This window comes from Furipterus horrens, unplaced genomic scaffold, assembly GCF_987537825.1.
Source record: "Furipterus horrens unplaced genomic scaffold, mFurHor1.1.pri manual_scaffold_2, whole genome shotgun sequence".
NCBI classification, from domain to species: Eukaryota; Metazoa; Chordata; class Mammalia; order Chiroptera; family Furipteridae; genus Furipterus; species Furipterus horrens.
Genome location: NW_028327172.1, coordinates 64,438,601 through 64,458,680, shown reverse-complemented (window position 1 = coordinate 64,458,680; position 20,080 = coordinate 64,438,601). Strand labels below are relative to the sequence as shown.

At 34.4% G+C, this 20,080-nt stretch overlaps 1 protein-coding gene and 1 pseudogene across 2 annotated transcripts in view; one reads left to right on the top strand and one right to left on the bottom strand.

The window, feature by feature from the left end:
- Positions 1–20,080, top strand: part of CEP126 (centrosomal protein 126) — an 85,981-nt gene that overhangs the window by 3,809 nt on the left and 62,092 nt on the right. For both annotated transcript variants that reach the window (XM_090267827.1, XM_090267826.1), the window contains exons 2-3: positions 1,421–1,540; positions 18,783–18,928. In XM_090267827.1, coding sequence (XP_090123953.1) covers positions 1,421–1,540; positions 18,783–18,928 — 266 coding nt within the window. The remainder of the gene's footprint in view (positions 1–1,420; positions 1,541–18,782; positions 18,929–20,080) is intronic.
- LOC150018727 (U6 spliceosomal RNA) lies at positions 14,061–14,161 on the bottom strand (annotated as a pseudogene).

Genomic DNA, 20,080 nt, shown 5'->3' with positions numbered 1-20,080 from the left:
GGAGGGTCTGCTGTTGCCCATGCAGCAGACCCCCCCTCTCTTCGCAGCTGAAGGGTCCAAGGGAAAGACGGAGTCAATACAGCTTGGCTTCAGGTACGCCGCAGGAGTTGCCGGTGTTGACTACAACGTCAAACCGCCTTAGGGACTCCGGCTCCGGATTTTCTGTCGGGGTTTACTCCCTTAGCCTTTCCCCTGAAGAGGTATGCCGCAAGGCAGCGGAGGTTTTTTGGAGTCAGAGTTTTCCTTCTCTGATGTGCCCTGACTGGAAGATCGAACCAGCGACACTTAGCTCGCAGGCCGACGCTCAATCCACTGAGCCAAACCAGCCAGGGGTATAAACAAATATATATATACATGTATATATGGAGTGATTCATTTGATTAAATTTTAGACTAATTGTCAGAACATTACGAACACTACATTTGTGATTTTCTTTATGCTCTTATGCTGAGAACTCAAAACTTGTTGAACAGAGAACAACAGAATTGACTCCAGCTGCATCATAGTCCTGTATGCTTCTCAGCTGAACCAAAGCAACTTCTCTCCCTAACGTTCCCCACCCTGCGCCTGTCAGTGTTGCTCTTGTGTGCCCTGAAAGGAGCTAGCACTTAACTCCAACTGCCATGTTGTGATTTTTAGTAGCCAGCCGGCTTGCTGAAGTTTGACTCTTTCTGTATAGTACTATATTAGACAAGAACAGGAAAAGTCTTTAGCTATTTATGTGCTAGCAAAGAACAAGAATTCCTTCCCTTTTTGTTACATTTTTATAAATCCTTCAAAAGAAACTTTAAGTAAAAACATCTGTGTAACTGTGTGTAGGTGTGTTTGTGTTGAGGTACAAAACTTTATAAATGAAGATAAAATAAATTATAGTCAATGATATAAAGATAGTTAAATAACAATATAATTGAAAATGAATAAGCTCCCATTAGAAAAGTTTCAAACACCCAAAAGTTCAAATAAACATGATTGTTTTGAAATATATGATAAAAGCTATTTTATAATATTGATACTGAAAGGATCCTGAAATCTACTGAAAAGTGTAATTCATCTACTATTAGTGAACTATAACCTTCATTTTCCTATATATAGGCCTAAGATAGTAACTTGTTCATCAATACTTAAATATCTGTGCAATGAATGAAATGATATGCAGTCTGCTTATCTGGGCTCATGATGTCTAAAAGTAATTTATTTTTGTCTAGGGAACATGCGATATATCTTTAGTTCTAATACCAAGTCAGAAATTTTTTTACGTAAAACATATGCTGGTCAGGTACTAATACTACTGTTTACACATACTAATTGTTCCACAAAAATTATGTCATTAGTATGAGGATGTAATTTTATTTATCATATAGCACTAACACTCATCCACTAAAGACATAAACCATTGTCCTTAACTTTATGCTATCATTAGAGATATGAAAATCCATCTAGAGAAAAATTTAGAAGAAGAGCGCCAAATATTACTGCAACAACAAAAAATATGTCGAAATCGAGCACGTAAATATTTTGTGGAGTCAAACCAGAGAAAAAAGTAAGTAACTGAATTTTCTTGGAGTGTAGAAATTCAAGGTAAATATAAATTAATAGTTTCTTTACTTTGTAGTATTTTATAAACCTAAGTCATGACAACAGTTTATCTGGTCAAGATTTATGTGACTTTGTACATTTTATAACTTTTTTCTTACTAAAGCACAAATGTAGTAGTGTAGTATCTAGATTATTAACTGTGATCATAATTATCTTTTCATAGAACTTCTGATTACAGTGTCATATACACTTATTAAAATGACTATTAAATGTATTATCTTCTTTATTTTTTTATCATTTCATGATAAATTAAAAGATTACCAATTAGTATTTAGTCTCTAATGGAATATAATTTGATTTTAATTTATTATTCATTTCTCTGTACTTTTCCTGATGTGCTATTCTCATTTATCCAGTCAGAAAAATGGAGGGAAATGTGAATAATGGAAAGAATTTTATAAATGACTGCCATAAAAAAAATATTTTCTAGTATAAGCTGGGAAGTAAAGTAAAAATGCAAACCATCTAATTACTGCTTAACATTTTTCAAGATTTGTTTGAATTATTAGATTTTTTTGTTAAACACAGAGTAGTTCCGCCATTTTTTTATTGTTGTTTTTATCTACCTTGTCCATATTCCTACAACATGCAAATGGCAGAAAAGCCCTAGAGTTTATTAAGTACATCATTAGGCATATGTTGCAAATCCCATTTAGGGAATACAAAATTGTTTGCCTATAATTTTTTTTCTGGCATTATTTTTTGTTTTAGATTAACTCTCCCACTGTCTGGTGTACTTGAAATTGTTTAATAAAACTTGTTTTGTTTTGTATTTGTGAGCTTCTGTTTTTCTCCTACCTTTTGGCTCCTGAAACCTATAGAAGGCAGACAATAAATGTTCAATAAAGAAAAATAATCATATGTTGAAAGAGTTGTTGGCTTGGGGTCAGAGATCTAGGTTAAAGTCCTAGCCTCATGAGTCAGAGCAAGTTATTTAGTCTATTTGAGTCTCAGCTTCTCTCTTATGATTTGAATTAATACTGTCTATTTTATAGGATTGTTATATAGAACAAAAAGTAATTTTAGAGAGGGATAGATGAGAACGTATATAAAAATAATTATTATGGTATTTGTCACATAGTACTTCTCTCCTATTTAGCTTATTTATTTTTTGTTTAATAAATTATTATTTGTCCATTGTGTTTTCTAATAATTGGTAACGGGCTGTATATATGGATTTGACATTTAAATTCCTTACCTGTCTTATCTCATCAATCACTTATATGAACTTTGATGTAAGAAATATAAAAGGGAACTTTTGGTTTAAAATTCTAAAATTCTAAATTGTATTTCTCAATACAATTTCATTTGTTGTATTTTTCTGTTATCCTATAATGCTATGTAAAGACATAAAAATTTCTTTTTTAAACAATCATTTGTCTCTATTTCACCTTTTATTAAGGGGGTCATTACATTACATATACATTAATGAATTTTAAAATATGTATTATTATGGTCTTTTTGGCCTTAGTATACCTATTTATGCTTTACATCAAAGTTTATACTACCTACTCACATTATTGTCATAGATTTCTTGAATTTTTTAAAGTATTTTTTCCTAGAAACATTGTTAGTGATGTCTCTGGTAGTACTCAAAGTGCTTTGTTTACTTCCATTAATTACTGAAAACCACATTTTTATTTTTATTTTTTACTTCTTTTTTGCTTTTCTGTTTGCCAGTATTTTTCTATTATTTTTTACCACATTCTAAAGTGTTCCACATTATGAGTGTTCTCTCATTCAGTGTCTATACAAGGGAGTCCCCTTTGCCTCCAAGACCTCTTCCCTTCATCGGTAGGTACTTGTTACCTTTTAGGCCTAATGCACATTGGCATTCTGGGACTTGCCTCTACTGCTCTTAGGAGTTGGAGCCACAGTTTCTTGCCTCCCATAGCATTCCGTTTTTCATTTTGTCTTATACCATTTGCCAGAGCACATCCTCAAGTAACTTGTCTAATATACTGCTTTGTAGACCATTAATTTTAAGATTCACACACATAAAAGAAATAAACTATTGTATTTCCTACATGTTTTTCAATTTTAGAATTATCTTTTGATAAATAAGTGAACAGGCATTTGTTCATTCAACAAGCATAGTTGATTACCAATGATTAAACACTCTCAGCAGAAAAAAATTATATCATTTTACCATTAAACTTTAGATGTGGTAATAGGTTAAATGTGACTTTATGAAGAAAATAAATTGAAATAAATTTTAAGAGGTAAAAAAATCCCAAAAGGAGCCTTTAGATACTTTTTAAACAATATGATGTAAACATATAGAGATGATTACACAAAATTTCTGTTAAACTAACTTACAGAATAACAGAGAGTAAAGGACAGAATAGGGAAAATTGCCCAAATAAAGATAAGAGGAAACATTACCAAATAACATGAGGGACAAGCACTTTGGAAGAATCACTAAAATCTATAATAAAAGTGACTCCTTTAAATGTTCTAAAGGCAGAAAAAAGTTACCCAGAGAATCATGGGATGAATTATTTGGCGAACATGAAATAGAGGGTAGCTACATTATCTATTAGAATGATAGAGTTTGGAGTTACCCATAAAGCAGAAAAAAAATGTACACTTAGAATAAATAAGAAGGAGTTATACTTTAACCAATGTCATATTTATCAAACCTTCATATATGGAGATATGGTATAAGCTAAAAAATATAAATAGGTACAAATAAATAAATAAATATCAGTATGTTTAAATGTCCATGAGTATATTATCCACAATATTCATATTAGAGGAAAATTAAAGAAATTTAGGATATTTGGAAGTTCTCTTTGACCAGTTAAAGTATTTATTTACTCAACTTTTACTGGGTTTATTTACTATACTGGAGAATAAAAATAAAATGCATGATTTCTGCCTTCACTACTACTAGTGAAGTACTAAAAGGTGGCACTGGTATGCAACAAATACTATGATTGAGGTACCCCCAAGGTACTATGGAATCATATTTTATACACCACAGGACGAGGAAGCATAAAGGTTGTTAGATAACCAAGAGTTAGCCAGGGAACATGAAGAGTAAATGAGTTTTAAGCAAAGGGAAGAATATGTTACGAAATATAAGAGGAAAGTTTCTGTGATTTAGGGACAAAAAAAAATGTAGAAGAGCATCAGGAAGTGAAGCTATAGAGTTGGTAGGAGACATTTCATAAAATAGCTTTTCTGCCAATCTAAACAAATTAAACTCTATCCTTAGGACTCTGAGATACTGTTGTAAAAGTAAAATCATAGAGTGTGATAAGGTTTATATTTTAGCTTATAGCAACGAGGTAGAGGATGAAGTGAAGCACAGGCTGGAGGTAAAGAGAACAGGTAAAAAGCTGTTACACTGATTTGAGGTAGAGTTGGGTTTGAGTAGGTGGGGTCAGTAGGAGTCAAAGATCAATTATGGGTGGTGTGGGAAAAGCATGATCCTAAATGGAATACTTACAGATTATGCAAACTTTATTTCAACATTTTAATATGAATCTTTCTAAATACAATATACAGTCCTATAATCTTTCATACAGATTATGATAAATATAGTTTGATCTTTTCTTCATATCTTAGAATCTTTACTGTGGGAATCAAAAACCCTGATATATTACTTTCTTGCTCTTGAGCTATTAAGCTTACTTAGTTTATAATAGCCTCAGACAGGTAAGATTGGTGAATTCTATTAAAAGTTTTCTTTCACCCTGGCCAGGTAGTTCAGTTGGTGGAGCATAGTTCCCTGCACCAGTAGATTATGGGTTTGATCCCAGGTTGGGACGCGTAGGGCAGGTAACCAATTGATGTGTCTCTCTCACGTTAATTCTCTCTCTCTCTCTCTCTCTCTCTCTCTCCCTCTCCCCCCCCTCCAGCTCTCCAACGCATCTCTCAATCTCTCTAAATATCAATAAATATATCCTCAAGTGAGGATTTTTTTTTAGAAGTATTCTCCCTCGCTGTTAGCTGTTAGCTGTAATTTCTCCTTTTTAAATTAAACTATTTTGAGACAGTTGTAGGTTCACTGCAGTTGTAAAAAATAATATGGTTGGATCTCATAATATACTTTATTCAGTTTTTCAGAGTGGCAGCATCTTCCAGAACTATAATTCAATCTCACAACCAGGATGATGACATTAATACATAGTTAAGATACGGAACATTTCCATCACCACTAAGATTCCTCACGTTGTCCCTTTATAGCCAAACCTACTTCCTTCCACAACCACTCTCCTGGAAATCACTAATCTGTTCTCATTTCTATAATTTTTTTTTTATTTCTAGAGTATTATATAAATGGAATTATACTGTATGTAACCTTTCAGAATTGGATTTCTTCACTCAACACAATTCCCTGGGATTCAGCCAGGTTGTTGTTTGCTACCGTAGTTCATTAATTTTTTATTGTTGAGTTTCATTCCATGATATAGATGCACCAGAGTTTGTTTAACCATTTATCCATGAAGGACATCTGGGTAATTGCCAGTTTGGGATAACTATGAATAAAGCTGCTGTAAATAGTCATGTATAGGTTTTTGTGTGTACATAGTTTTTACTTCTCTGGGATAAATGACCAGGAATACAATTGCTGGGTCATACAGTGGTTATATGTTTACTGTTGTAAGAAAATGTCTAACTGTTCTTCAGTGTGACCAAACCCACCAGCAGTATAAGAGTGATCCAGTTTTCTAGTGTTCACTAGCATCGGTGTCATCACTATTTTTTTATTTTAATCATTCTTATAAGTGTGCAGTAATATTTCATTTTGGTTTTAATGTTCATTTCTGAATGATTAATGAAGCAGAATATCTTTTCATGTACTTATTTGTCATATGCCTATCATCTTTTAATGAAATTTCGTTTAATGTCTTTAATCTATTTTCTACTCAGAGTTCTTGCTTTTTTACTATTGAGTTTTGATAGCTCTATATATTCTAGATACTAGTCCTTTGTCAGATATGTGGTTTGCAGATATTTCTCCTACTCTCGAGCTTATCTTTTCATCTTCTTAATTTGGTCTTTCCCAGAGCAAAAGTTTTTAATTTTTAGGAAGTCATTTATCAATTTTCCTTTTAATGGGTTGTACTTTTGGTGTTAAGTCGAAGAGCTCTTTGGTTAGCTCTGGATACTGAAGATTTTCTCCTATGATTTTTCCTAAAATTTTATAGTTCTGTAAACTTTTTATAGCTAGCTTGTAGGTTTATAAACCATTTAAGTTTATAGTTTTATAGTGATACATTTTAAGTTAACTTTTGTATAAGATATTAGACTTAGGTCAAGGTTTTTTCTTTTTTCTTTTTATCCCTTTGCCTGTGGATATTCAGTTAGTCCAGCATTATGTTTCCTCCATGAATTGTTTTTGCGCCTTTTCAAAAATCAGTTGAGCATATTTATGTGGGTCTGATTCTGGATTCTCTGTTCTATCAATCTTTATGTTGCTCCCTGCACCAGTACTACACAACTTTGATTACACAGATACATAATAAATCTTCAAATACAATAGACTAATTCCTTGAACTTTATTTCTCTTTTTGGAAATTGATTTAGGTATTCTAATTTGTTTTCCTTTACATATAAAATTTAGAATTATCTTACCTGTATTTGCAAAAAGTATTACCTGGATGTTTATAGGAATTCCATTATTACCTGTATATCTTTGTGGAATAGGGAGGACTGACATCTTTTCTGTGTTGTCTCCTAATAAATCTACTGAGTTTTTAATGCCAATCGTATTTTTTAGTTCTAGAATTTCCATTTGAATCTCCTTTATATATGCTACTTATTTTTTAGGACTATTTTTTCATTTTCAAACATGTCCACAGTTGCTTATTGAAGCATTTTTATCATGGCTGCTTTAAAATCCCTGCCAGGTAATTCCAACATCTCTGTCATCTTGGTGTTGGCCTCTTTGGATTATTTTTTCATTCAGTTTCAAATCTTCCTGGTTCTTGGAATAACAGTGATTTTCTTTTGAAATCTGGACACTTTCATATTATGTTATAAGACTCTGAAGCTTATTTCAATCTTCAGCTTTAGATGGCTCTGGCATTGTCAACAGGAGAAGGGGTTATGAGGCTCCACCTCATTACTGACAGATGGAGGCAGAAGTCTAGGTTAACTACTCAGCATCTGTTGACATCGTGTTGGGGGAGGGGCTCTTTATTACTGTTAGTCAGTATTAGGAGTTCCAGCTCTTCACATGGTCTGCATTGACACCCTGGTGGGAGTAGCCTCATTTAAAAATATTATATTTTGGACTTCCGGCCAAGATGGAGGCTTAGACGGACACGCTAGGTCTCCCTCTACAACTAGAGAGGAATACAACTACTTCAAAACAAAGGATAACTAGAAATTCCAGAAAATAAAACTACACGGAAGCCCAACATATGAAGTTATAAACCAGCGGTGCCATTTGGGCAGGTAAGAGTTAAAGAGGGCAGTGCTGTTTGCGGGCGCACCTGAGACAGCGGCGGGGCGGCGAAAAATCCGGCGGCAGTCAAGCCCCTGGCAGTGCGCGACCCCAGCACTGGGGAAAGCAGCCACCGCATCGCCTTGAACAGTGAGGCCCAGGGGGGCGGGAGGACGGATCCCGGTCTCCTAGCTGAATAACTGTGTGAATCCATCTTGGACCCCCGCCCCCAAAGAAAGCACCACAGGGCTGCGAAATAGGTCGCAGACAGGCGCCGGTCGCTGATTTGTGATGCGTACGCAGGCACTGCCCCCTATAGCCAGCCCAAGAAAACAAAACGCATCTGTCAAAATGAGGCAGACAACTATAGAAATCCCGGTGACACAGCTCACCAGGCAACAGATAGAGAACCTGACAGATGAACAGATAAGAAACCTGTCAGAGGCTCAGTTCTGGGCCATTGTTATCAGGTGGCTTACAGAATTCACAAAAGAGCAGGAAAAAGATAAGAAAGAAGCGAAAAACATTCATAACGAAAGGAACAAAACCACATACGAGACAGATGGTGAGGAAAAAAAATCCAGAGTTCATTTCAACAAACTGGAATATGGAGAAGGAACAAGCAGTCAACCAATGCAGCGAGAGGAAATGGGAAGCAACAATGAGAGGATCAGAAACCTCTGGGACAGCTATAAAAGGCCCAACATAAGAATCATTGGTTTGCCAGAGAGTGAGGAAGATGAACTAGAACTTGAAAAATTGAGTGAAAATATAATAAAGGAGAACTTCCCAGACTTGGGGAAGGGAATAGACTTGCAGGTCCAGGAAGCAAGGAGAGTTCCCAAGAGACTGGACCCAGGGAGAACCACTCCAAGACACATTATAATCAAAATGTCAAAAATTAAAGATAAAGAGAGAATCTTAAAAGCAGCAAGAGAGAAGAAAAGAATTATGTACAAAGGGGTCCCAATTAGACTATCAGCTGACTTCTCAAGGGAGACCCTACAGGCAAGAAGAGACTGGCAAGAAATATTCAAAGTAATGAAAATCCAAAACCTACAACCACGAATACTCTATCCAGCGAAATTGTCATTCAGAATAGAAGGACAGAGAAAGTGTTTCCAGGACAAAATAAAACTGAAAGAGTTCATTAGATCCAAACCACTGTTATATGAGATGTTAAAGGGACTGGTTTAAAAAACAGAAGCTAGGGAGATGAAACAAAGGCAAACTAAACAGGCAACGAGAGTGGAAAAGGAACTGTGGGTATGGGAAGCATATTGGGGGGAGGTCAACAGGGAGGGGGAGTGGGGAGAGGGAGAGAGATGATATAGGAAATGGGGATCATGGTAGGAGGGAATGGAATAGACGGAGAGAGGTTGGGAGGAACTGTATGCACAACTAATGGACATAATCTAAAAGGGGGGGACAACTGGAGGGAGGGGGGCCACCGGGTGGAGGGGAGCAGAGGGAAGGGAAATTGGCACAAATGTAATATTTTAATCAATAAAACACATTAAATCTGAAAAAATAAATAAATAAAATAAAAATATTATATTTTATTCTAAAAAACATTTTTCTTCAATTGAATTTTTAATTTGAAAGAGTAATAGTTTATTGTATTTTTAAATTTATTTAACTTCTAAGTATCTCAAAAAAATTTTAATTTTAAACTTAAATATGATCATATGGCCAAAAAGTTGTAACTACTTAAATCTGAAATGTGATTCCATCCACAAAAAAGAAATGCATCACAAAAGGCCAGTTTTCCAGTTCTGCCTGTGTCTCCTGTGACCTCGGATACTCTTAATTCTACTGCTTGCACTCTATTGTTAAAGAAGGTTGTGGCCCTGACGGTTATGTTTGTTCACTTCTTAGGGGTATTTCCAACAGAAGAAAATGATACTCCATAGTTATGGATTCCTGGGAAAACAGAACAAACGCTTTGGCAAGTGACCATTGTTTGATGAGGTGATTTACTTGGAGCCAAGGTGGTTTACATGTTTCATGAGGCAGAATTCAACATGTTAAACAGACCCTTCAAAAGTTGCTAAGGCACATTATTCACAGTACCCAAGATATGTATACAATCTAAATGTCCACAGATGAATAAAGAAAATATAATATATTTAATGGAATATTATTCAGCATTTAAAAAGAAGGAAATCCACCCTGTTTGGTGTGGCTTAGTTGGTTGGAGTGTTATCCCATAAACCAGAATGTCACAGGTTTGATTCCCAGTCAGGGAACATGCCTAAATGGCAGGTTCATCACCAGGCAGGGAGCACATACAGGAGGCAACCAGTCAATGTTTCTCTCCCATCAATGGTTTCTCTCTCTCTCTCTGTCTCTCTGTCTCTCTGTCTCTCTGTCTCTCTCTCTCTCTCTCTCTCTCTCTGGAATAAAAAAAAGGGAAGGAAATCCCTCCATTTGCAACAGCAGGGATGACCCTGGAGGACATTGCACTAGGTGAAAAAAACCAGTCACACAAAGACAAATATCACATGATCTCACTTATACGTGAAACCTAAAAAATAAAAATAAAAACTTATAGTAACAGAGTAAGAACGGTGGTTACCCAGTGGTTACCAGAGGCTGGTGAGGAAAGGATGGGAGAAAAGGAGAGATATTGATCAAAGGGGATAAACTCGATTATAAGATAAGTTCTGGAAACCTAACATACAGCATGGCATAATAATGTTTTATACACTGGAAACTGGCTAAGAAGGTAGAGCCCAGGTATTCTCATCACACACACAAAAAAATAGTAACTGTGGGAGGTGATAGATATGTTAACTAGTTTGGGGTATTCATTTCACAATGTATACAGATATCAAAATAATGTACACCTTAAGTATATACAATTTTTATTTATCAAAATAATTTTTTTTAATTTAAGTTGCTAAGGCAGGCCATGTTTCTTCTAGGAAAAAGACTAATTCCAGGGCTAATGGAAAGCAGCAAAATATTCTTCCAACTCTGATTTCTACACTCACAGAGAAGCTTTCTCATTTTCTCATCGGAACCTTCTATTCCTACAGCACTTACCATAGTGCCTGGCACATAATAGTAACTGATCATTAAGTGAATAAACAAAGAACTATGTTAATCATCACTACAATCACTTATTAAAACTTCTATTGTTGGCCCATCATTGAGATTCAGAGTGAAACTTCTGTTTGTTGGTCACATTCCATCCCTGGCTTAATTTAATTCAATCTAGCACAGGCTTTATTTTTTATGGTCCTGAAAAGTTCTGTGTGAAATTATTGTTACTACTGCATACATTTTAGCCCAGAGAACAGGACCACTATGGAACAATATTAAATACTAGTGATGGTAATTCTGATTATATTGAGGAACATACTACCTTCTAGCATTGGCAATTCATCATTCCTCCTTGGCAAACTTTGCTGAACTGGTGGTATTTTCTCAATTTCTCAAACACACTAATCTTTTTTTCCCCAGCTCAGGGCTTTTGCATGCTGCTTCTCCTGCCTAGAGCACTTCCTCCTCTCCCCTCCATTTTTTTCATGACTGGTCTTCCTATTCTGAAAATGTTAGCTTAAATATTATGTGTCCAGAGAAATAGTCCCTGTTTACTGTTTTTAATGTCAGTTCCCTTGGTTCTCTATCTCAGACTAGAGTTTCTTTACTTCATAAAACTTATGACAATTAGAGATTCCTTGTTTACTTGGTTTTGTTAGCTTGCCTCACTAGGTTATAAATAACTGCATGGACATACCTATTTTATTTATTGTTACAGTGCCAGTAGATAAAGTATTATTTATTCAAAGTAATAGAAAACTACTTTTAAAAGTGCTCTGATCTATTTGAAGTTGACATGTGGTCAAGAATCTATTCAACTGTGGTTTATTAAGCTTCTCTCAGGTGCCAGGCTTTGAGTTAGGCCTAGGAATTCCACAAATTAAAAGTCCCTGCACTCAATGAACTTAAAGTCTGTTGAGGAAGGAGACAGTTAAAATACAATTAATTCTTTCATTCAGCAATTCTGTGGAGTGCCTACTGTGCTCCAAGCACTGTGCTATGTGCTGACACAGACACTGTCCTTCTTATAATACTTAGAGTCTAATAAACAATACAGAAAAGTAAATATATAATTACAATTTAGTGAAATAAGTATTATGATAAAATTAAGTTTATAATAATAAGGTTCCATGGAAGACAAATTTTGTTATGTGTGAATGTTGGGGATAGAAGTGCTTTGTAAAGGAAGAGAAAAATTACAAAAAGGCTGTTACATAGTGTATAGTATAGTGGTTAAAAACCTGGAGGAATCATACTTCCTAGTTTAGATTCCCAGTTCTTCCACTTAGCAGTAAGGAGAGGCAGTGGTGAGTGGTATAAGTGGATGGCATGTGCTTTAATCACAATGAAATATCACCTCACACCTGTCAGAATGGCCATCACCAATAAATTAACAAACACCAAGTGTTGGCAAGGATGTGGAAAAAGGGGAACCCTTTGGCACTGTTAGTGGGAATGCAGACTGGTGGAGCCACTGTGAAAAACAGTATGGAGATAACCTCAAAAAATTAAAAATAGAACTGCCTTATGAACCAGTGCTTCCACTTCTGGGGATTTATCTGAAGAAACCTGAAACATTAATTCAAAAGAACATAAGCACCCCTAAGTTCATTGCAGTGTTATTTACAATCACCAAGATATGGAAGCAGCCCAAGTGTCCATCAGTAGATGAGTGGATAAAACAACTATGGGACATTCACACAATGGAATACTAAAATGGAAAAGAAAAAGAAAGTTTTACCCTTTGCGATAGCATGAGTGGACATGGAGAACACTGGGCTAAGTGAAAAAAGCCAGTCGGAGAAAGACAAATACCATGTGATTTCACTCATATGTGGAATCTAATGAACAAACTGAACCAACAAGTCTTTACTGCCTCTGAAAAGTTTTGTTATGTCATCGTATTGTCAGTCTCATTTGTCTCTAGGTATCTTTTGATCCCACTGTTGTTTTTGTTTATTTTTGGCCCAGTCATTTATTAGTAGAATATTGTTTAATCTCCACATATTTGTGTTTTTTCCTCTTCTTCTTTGCCAGTGATTTCTAATTTCGAAGTGTTGTTGTTGGAAAAATATAAGGCTGATACTTTTTAGTTGATTTTCTGTTTGGATAATCTATCCATAGCTGTCATTGGGGTATTTAGGTCACAGCTATGATTGTGTTTTTGTCCGTTTCTCTCTTTAATTCTGTTAGTAGTTGCTTTATGTTTTTTAGTACTCCCTGATTGGGTGCATATATATTGAGAACTGTTATCTCTTCTTGATGTAATGTCCCCTTTATCATTATAAAATGTCCATCTTTGTCTCTTGTTACCCTTTTAATCTGGAAATCTATTTTGTCAGATATTTGGTGTGGCTACACATGCTTTTCTACTCATGCCATTTGCTTGGAAAATCGTTTTCCACTCACTTTGAGTCTGTCTTTGTCTTTGCAGCTGAGATGTTTCTTCTGAAGGCAGCATGTTGGTTGGGTTTTGTTTTTGATTCAACTTGCTACACTGTGCTTTTTTTTATTGGTGAGTTCAGTTCATTTCCATTTAAGGTGATTGTTGATATATGAGGATTTTCTATAGCCATTTTATTTTTTATTTTCTAATATCTCTGTGTCTTCATTGTTTCTTTTCCCTTGTGTTTCTGTCTGTTGTTTTAGTTTAGGGGGTATTCTATATTTTTTTCTTCTGTTTCTTAAGTTAGGTGTCTTAATTTTGGATCTTTTTGTGTGTAGATACCATTAGTTTTAAGCAAAAGGAAGTTACATATATACAGTAGCCCGTTTTGTTCTGAATGTATCTTATCTGCATACCCCTTTGCAAATTTAGACCTTTACCTCTACATATTTTCTGTTTTTGTTTTCACAAGTTATTCTTATGCTGTTAGTTCATTTCCAAATTACAGTAGCTATTGGCTTCTTCCTCTCTCTTCTTTAATATATTTACCTCCTTTAACCATTATGTGATATTTAAGTGTATAGTAAGTACTCTATTCTGAAAAGGGATTATAATATCCTGCTTCTGAAAAATAATATGGAACGCTTCAGAAGTATGTGTGTCATTGTGGGGGCCGTGCTAATATTCTCTCTGTCATTCCAATTTTAGTATATGTGCTGCGGAACAAGCACAGACCTTTTTGAGTTGACTATCAGCTTCTGCCAAACAAGATGTCTCCCTCCTCCTAACAGACTGGAGAATATTCTGTTAATGCCTCCATTTAACTGCCTCTGTTTTTTTAATTTTTATCTCTTCAAAGGCTGAATTATTTTTTTTAAAGGAAAAAACTAATCTGCCTTATACTTTTCTTCCCCTCAACTCCCAGTTCTCTCTTTATAACTATGCCTAATTTGGGTGTCTTAAGATTCACATGCACCTTGAACCTGTGCATTCTTTTTCCTCAAAGGTTACCTTCCTCTAATCTAGTAGAAATTGGGGATGGAGTAGGGAAGTGTTTCTCTTACCTCCCATCCTAATTGTTCACCTAGTGTTATTTCTCAACTAACCCTAGCCATCCCCAATTCTGGGGGGGCTCACTGCTGGTTGTTTTCAAGAATTTCTGTACCTAGTCCCCTCAATAAAATGCTGTTTAGTCTGCATGTGTGGCAGCAGAAGTATTAATGTCTGGCCGGTACACCATTCTCCAGGATTCCATCACACAAGGCTGTCAGGGGATGTAATACTTTATTGAAAGATTTTTCAGTGTGTAAGCCTTTAGTATTTGGAATAGAATAAATCTTTTTTGAATGGATTTGTTCCATGCATTATATGGCATTTAGTGTCCCTGGTCCTAGGGAACTAAAATCTGGTAGTCCACCCAATTATTGTGAAAATCAAACTCCTCCACCAATTCCCAGCTTCCCTAGGGAAGGAGAAATGTCCCAGGTTGAGAACTACTGGATTAGACTCATAAAAGGAAACTATTTAAAAGCAGAAAAGTTTTATAAAATTAAATAACAACTATGTGCTTCCCTATGGTCTAAAGGAAAACTTACAAAGTTGAATGAATCCCTTTAAAGACCTTCCTAGTTTCTGACCTGGCCTTTTTGTCCTCAAGTCTTTGGCTGTGTATAAAACTCTTTCCTCCAGAGAACCACACCACCCTACCAGAAGAGGTTTCAGCCTATTAAGATAGCCACTAGTCTCATGTGTTTATTGAGCATTGAAAATGTGACTAGTCTAAATTAAGATGTATAAATACATTAGTACAAAAAAATATAAAATATTATAAAATTTTAATATTAATACATGTTGAAATTTTTGATATATTGGGTTATTGAAATTAATTTCTGTTTTTTAATGTGGCTATTATAATATTTAAAATTACATATATAGCTTATCTTTTATTTCTAGTGGACAGTACTGATAAATTATGTCTTAGGGGTTCAGTCCTAGGGATTTAGGAAGCTTAAAACTACATTTGCATTCTACGTTACATAAGATAGGGGAAACATCCTCAAAATCAAAGACCTGGGGGGATTCTTATTATTTTTATTTTGGTAAAATATACATAATATAAAATTTACCATTTTAAGCATTTTTAAGTGTATAGCTGTAGCATTAAGTATATTCATATTATTATTCAGTCGTATCCAGAACTTCCCCAATGGAAATTTTGTACCCATTAAACACTAAATCCCTCTACCCTCACTCACTCCAGCACATGGCAACCACCATTGTACTTTCTGTTTTTATGAATTTGACTACTCCAGAAACCTCCTATAAGTGTAATCATACAATATTTCTCCTTTTGTGATTGACTGATGTTACTAAGCAGAATCTCTTCAAGGTTCATCCGTATCAGAGCATGTGTTAGAATTTCCTTTTTAAGGCTGGATAATATTCTATTGTATGTATATGCCAAATTTTGTTTACCCATTCATCTGTAAACACTTGAGTTGCTTCCACGTTTTAGCTATCATGAACAATATTGCTATGAACATGAATATAGAAACATTTGAGCCTTGCTGTACCTTCTTTTGAGCATATTCCCAGAAGTGGAACTGCTGGCTCATATGGTAAATTCTAAGTAATTTTTAGTAGAATCACCATACCATACCATTTTCTACAGTAACTGCCCGTTTTTCATTCCTACCGGCAATGTATAAGGATTCCAGTAGTTTTCACATTCATTCCAAGTTCTAATTTTCTGTTGTTTTTGTTTCCTTGTTTATTTGTTTTTATAATAGCAATTCTGATGAGTGTGAGTGGTATTTCATTGTGGTTTTGACTCTCATTTGCCTAATGTTTAGTGATGTTGAGCATCTTTTCATGTGCTTGTTGGCATTTGTGTATCTTCTTTGGAGTAATATCTATTTAAGTCCTTTGCCCATTGCTTAATCAGATTATTTTGTTGTAGTTGAATTGTAGGAGTACTTTATATATTCTTGATATCAGTTGCTTACCAGATAATATTGTATGCTTTGAAAATATTTTCTTTTATTCCCTGGGTTGCTTTTCACTGTTGAGAGTGTTCTTTAATGCATAAAACCTCTTAATTTTGATGAAAAGTACAATTTATTCTTTCTTTTGTTGCCTGTGCTTTTGGTGGCATATCCAAGTAATTGTTGCCAAATCCATGGAATCTGTTCTTATACGTTTCTTCTAGCTTTTCCATTTAAATATCTGATCCATTTTGAGTTAATTTTGTATATGCTCTAAGATAAGTGTCCAACTTCATTCTTTTGCATGTGGATACCCAATTTTTCCAACATTATTAGCTGAAAAGATTATTTTTTTCCTCATTGAATGGTTTTGGCACCCTTGTGGAAAATCATTTGACCTTGCAAGGGTTTATTTCTGGACTCTATACTCCAGTGGTCTATGCATCTGTCTTTATGCCAGTACTACATTGTTTTGATTATCATAGATTTTAGTAATTTTTAAATCAGGAAGTATGAGGCTTTTGCCATTGTTATTTTTCAATAATGCTTTTGTTATTTGGGGTCCCTTAAGATTACATACAAATTTTAGGATGGATCTTTCTGTTTCTGAAAAAAAAAATTATTGGGATTTTGATAAGAATCGTCACTTTGGGTAGTACTGACATCTTAACAATATTAACTCTGCCAGTCCATTAACATGGGATGTCTTTTCATTTATTTATTTGTGTGTGTGTGTGTGTGTGTGTGTGTGTGTGTGTGTATGTTTATTTCCTCCAGAAATCTGTTTTAGTTTCAGTGTACAAGTCTTTCACCTCCTTGGTTAAGTTTGTTCCTAAATATTTTATTCTTTTTGATGCTATCGTAAATGGAATTCTTTTTAATTGTCTTTCCAGATTGTTTGCTATTAGTGTACAGACACAACTGATTTTTGTGTTGATTTTGTATTCTGCTGAGTTTTTTATTAATTTGAACATTGTTTATGTGGAATCTTCCAGTACTATGTTGAATCAAGTGGTGAAAGTAAGCTTCTTTGTCTTGACATGTGGGGGATTCTTGAAGGAGTTTGTTTGGCAAGGTAGAAATCTTCTCTCCCATCTATGGCACTACGTTACTTCCCACAGGCATTTGACCATTTGAAGATCTATAGCCCTACTGACCAAATGTATTGTTCTCCAAATCTCAGTTATTTAAACTGGAACAATATCCCAACCAGTGGATATCTTTGAAAAGATAGTGAATAGTAACCTATGACACTAAAAATTTTAAAGAATTCCTACCAACCACACCCAATGCCATGCATTCCAAAGAGATCACTTGGAGATTTTTCCACCAGTGAGTTGCAGGCTTGCTTTTTTATTTTTCTAATTGTCCAGAAATAATTATTGAAACACATGTATTTTCCACAGATAAAATCAATTCTTTGAAACAGTTTAAACTGGTTTAAACTAGATAACATATGCTCAGATGCCTAGGACAATCAGAAAACAATGAAATGGGAATGTTAAGAAAAATAGGGAACAGTAAGTATTACTACAGGTGTTTATAGCCATAAGTGGATAAGAGTCCAGGGTTGTAGAGTCTTCCCCATTTTCCAAAGAGGTTGGAAATCAAGGTTTTTATGTAAATTGTCTGGATTTTTAGCACAATTCAGACTTAAATGACAGCCAATTAAAAATTTTTGGTCTAAAAGAAAAATATACCGTATTTTCTTGATTGGCTTATAATTTGCAAGACTGCTTCTTTCACCAATGAATTAGTTCTTCACATTACAGAAAATAAGGTGGCTTTTTAGAAAAGAATTCTTCCACAGCGGGCTTGGGAGATGGGAAATTAGAGAGAGCCTCATTTCAAAGACTTTTCTTTGACCTGGATAAAGTTCTGAAATTACCACTTATAAAACTGTTAAAGTTTTTTTTTTCTTTTTTTGCAAAGAGCTTTTTTAAATTTAAAATGTGTTATTTCCCCCTGACCAGGTGTCTTAGTTGGTTGGAGTGTCATTCCATACGCCAAAATGTTGTGGGTTTGATCCCCAGTCGGGGCACATATGAGAGACGATGATTGATGTTTCTCTAACATCAATGTTTCTCTTTCTTTATCTCTCTCTCTCCTCCTGTTTCCCCCATCTCTCTCCTTCTCTCTCTCTCCTTCCTCTCTCTAAAATCAGTAAACACAAAAAGAAAAAAAAAAAAGTAAAATCAGTAAACATATCCTTGTGTGAGGGTTAAAATTAATAAATAAATAAATAAGATGTGTCGTTTCTAAGTAAATTTTTAAAATATATAATGAATTGTTTTGAAATTGTCTTCTGTGTTGAGATTTTAAAAACTTATTGCCTAATCCTGTTATCTTCTTTATGTTTTAAATATAGAGCTTTTGAAGAGAAAAGAAAAGAACAAGAAGAAAGAGAACACCAAATTAGAGAACAAATACTTCAACAAAGAAAACAGAAGTTTGAAGAAGTTACTGAAAAATTCCAGCGTGCCCATATTCCTCTTTCACAGAGGAGGAGAGCAGGTATCTTAATTTCTAGAACAATATGGGAACAAAAATGAAAGTTATAACCACATTTAACTTGAGTAGACAATAAAATAATAAATTAAGAAACAAAGTAGAAATTTAAACAAAAAAGACTAGTATCCCTTTTAAAGTAATAGGACTTTAACCAAATGAAAAATCGCAATTTAATTTAGGTTTAATTTGGATAATATCTTTTTGGCTGTATCAGTAAATTTTGAATTTTTACAAGTTTGATTCTACTTTATACTGGCTTACAATGTTTTGTTATTTTTAAATTAATCTAATAAGTAACTTAATAAAAGGAAAACATTTTGGTTTAGTAAATCAGTGTCACATTTATTCTTGCACTTATTCACATTTTACTTCAAATTCTTATTTGAGAAACTAGCAAAATAAAAAGAGAGTCTATAGAGTTATATAATCCAACAATCTAAGACCTTGAACCAATTAAAATTTAAATATGATTATGGTTGATTCTTTGGTATCCATCTACATTTTTTTATAACTTAAAATAGTAACAGAGTTAACAATAAATGTCAAAGCTTCAGAAAGAAAAGGAACAGGGACTACCTTTATTTATTCAACAAACATATTTTGTACTAGGCTATACTTAGCCCTGGGCTATGCAGAGATACAGAGAAATCTAATTGTACTCTACCATTAAAGATTTCATAGCTTATTTAGGAGATAGGATTGATATAAACAATTAATGTCAATAAATATAGTGGTGAATATAGTGGTAGCAGAATGTATAAAGTACTGTGAGAACACAGAGTAATGAACACTAAACCTATACAGAAACACCAAGGATGTCATCCCTGGAAAAATAGCTTAATATCAATCTTGAAGAATGAGCATTTTGCCAGGCAAAGAGAAAGAGAAGAAAAAAAACCTTCCTAGACAGAAGGAATAGTTTTTGCAAATAAATTATGTGTCTCTGTATATCTGGGGCATAAGATTGGGCAAAAAGGAAGAAAAGTGGATTTGAGGCTAGAAAAATAAGTTGGAACCAATTCTCAAAGAGCATTGTATGCCATGTAGGAATTCCATCTTTATCCAAAAAGCAATCAACCTAAAGTTTTTAAACTGGAACACAAGCCATTATTGTATCTGTAAGAAATTACTGTCAGCTACTATTACTATTAAAAA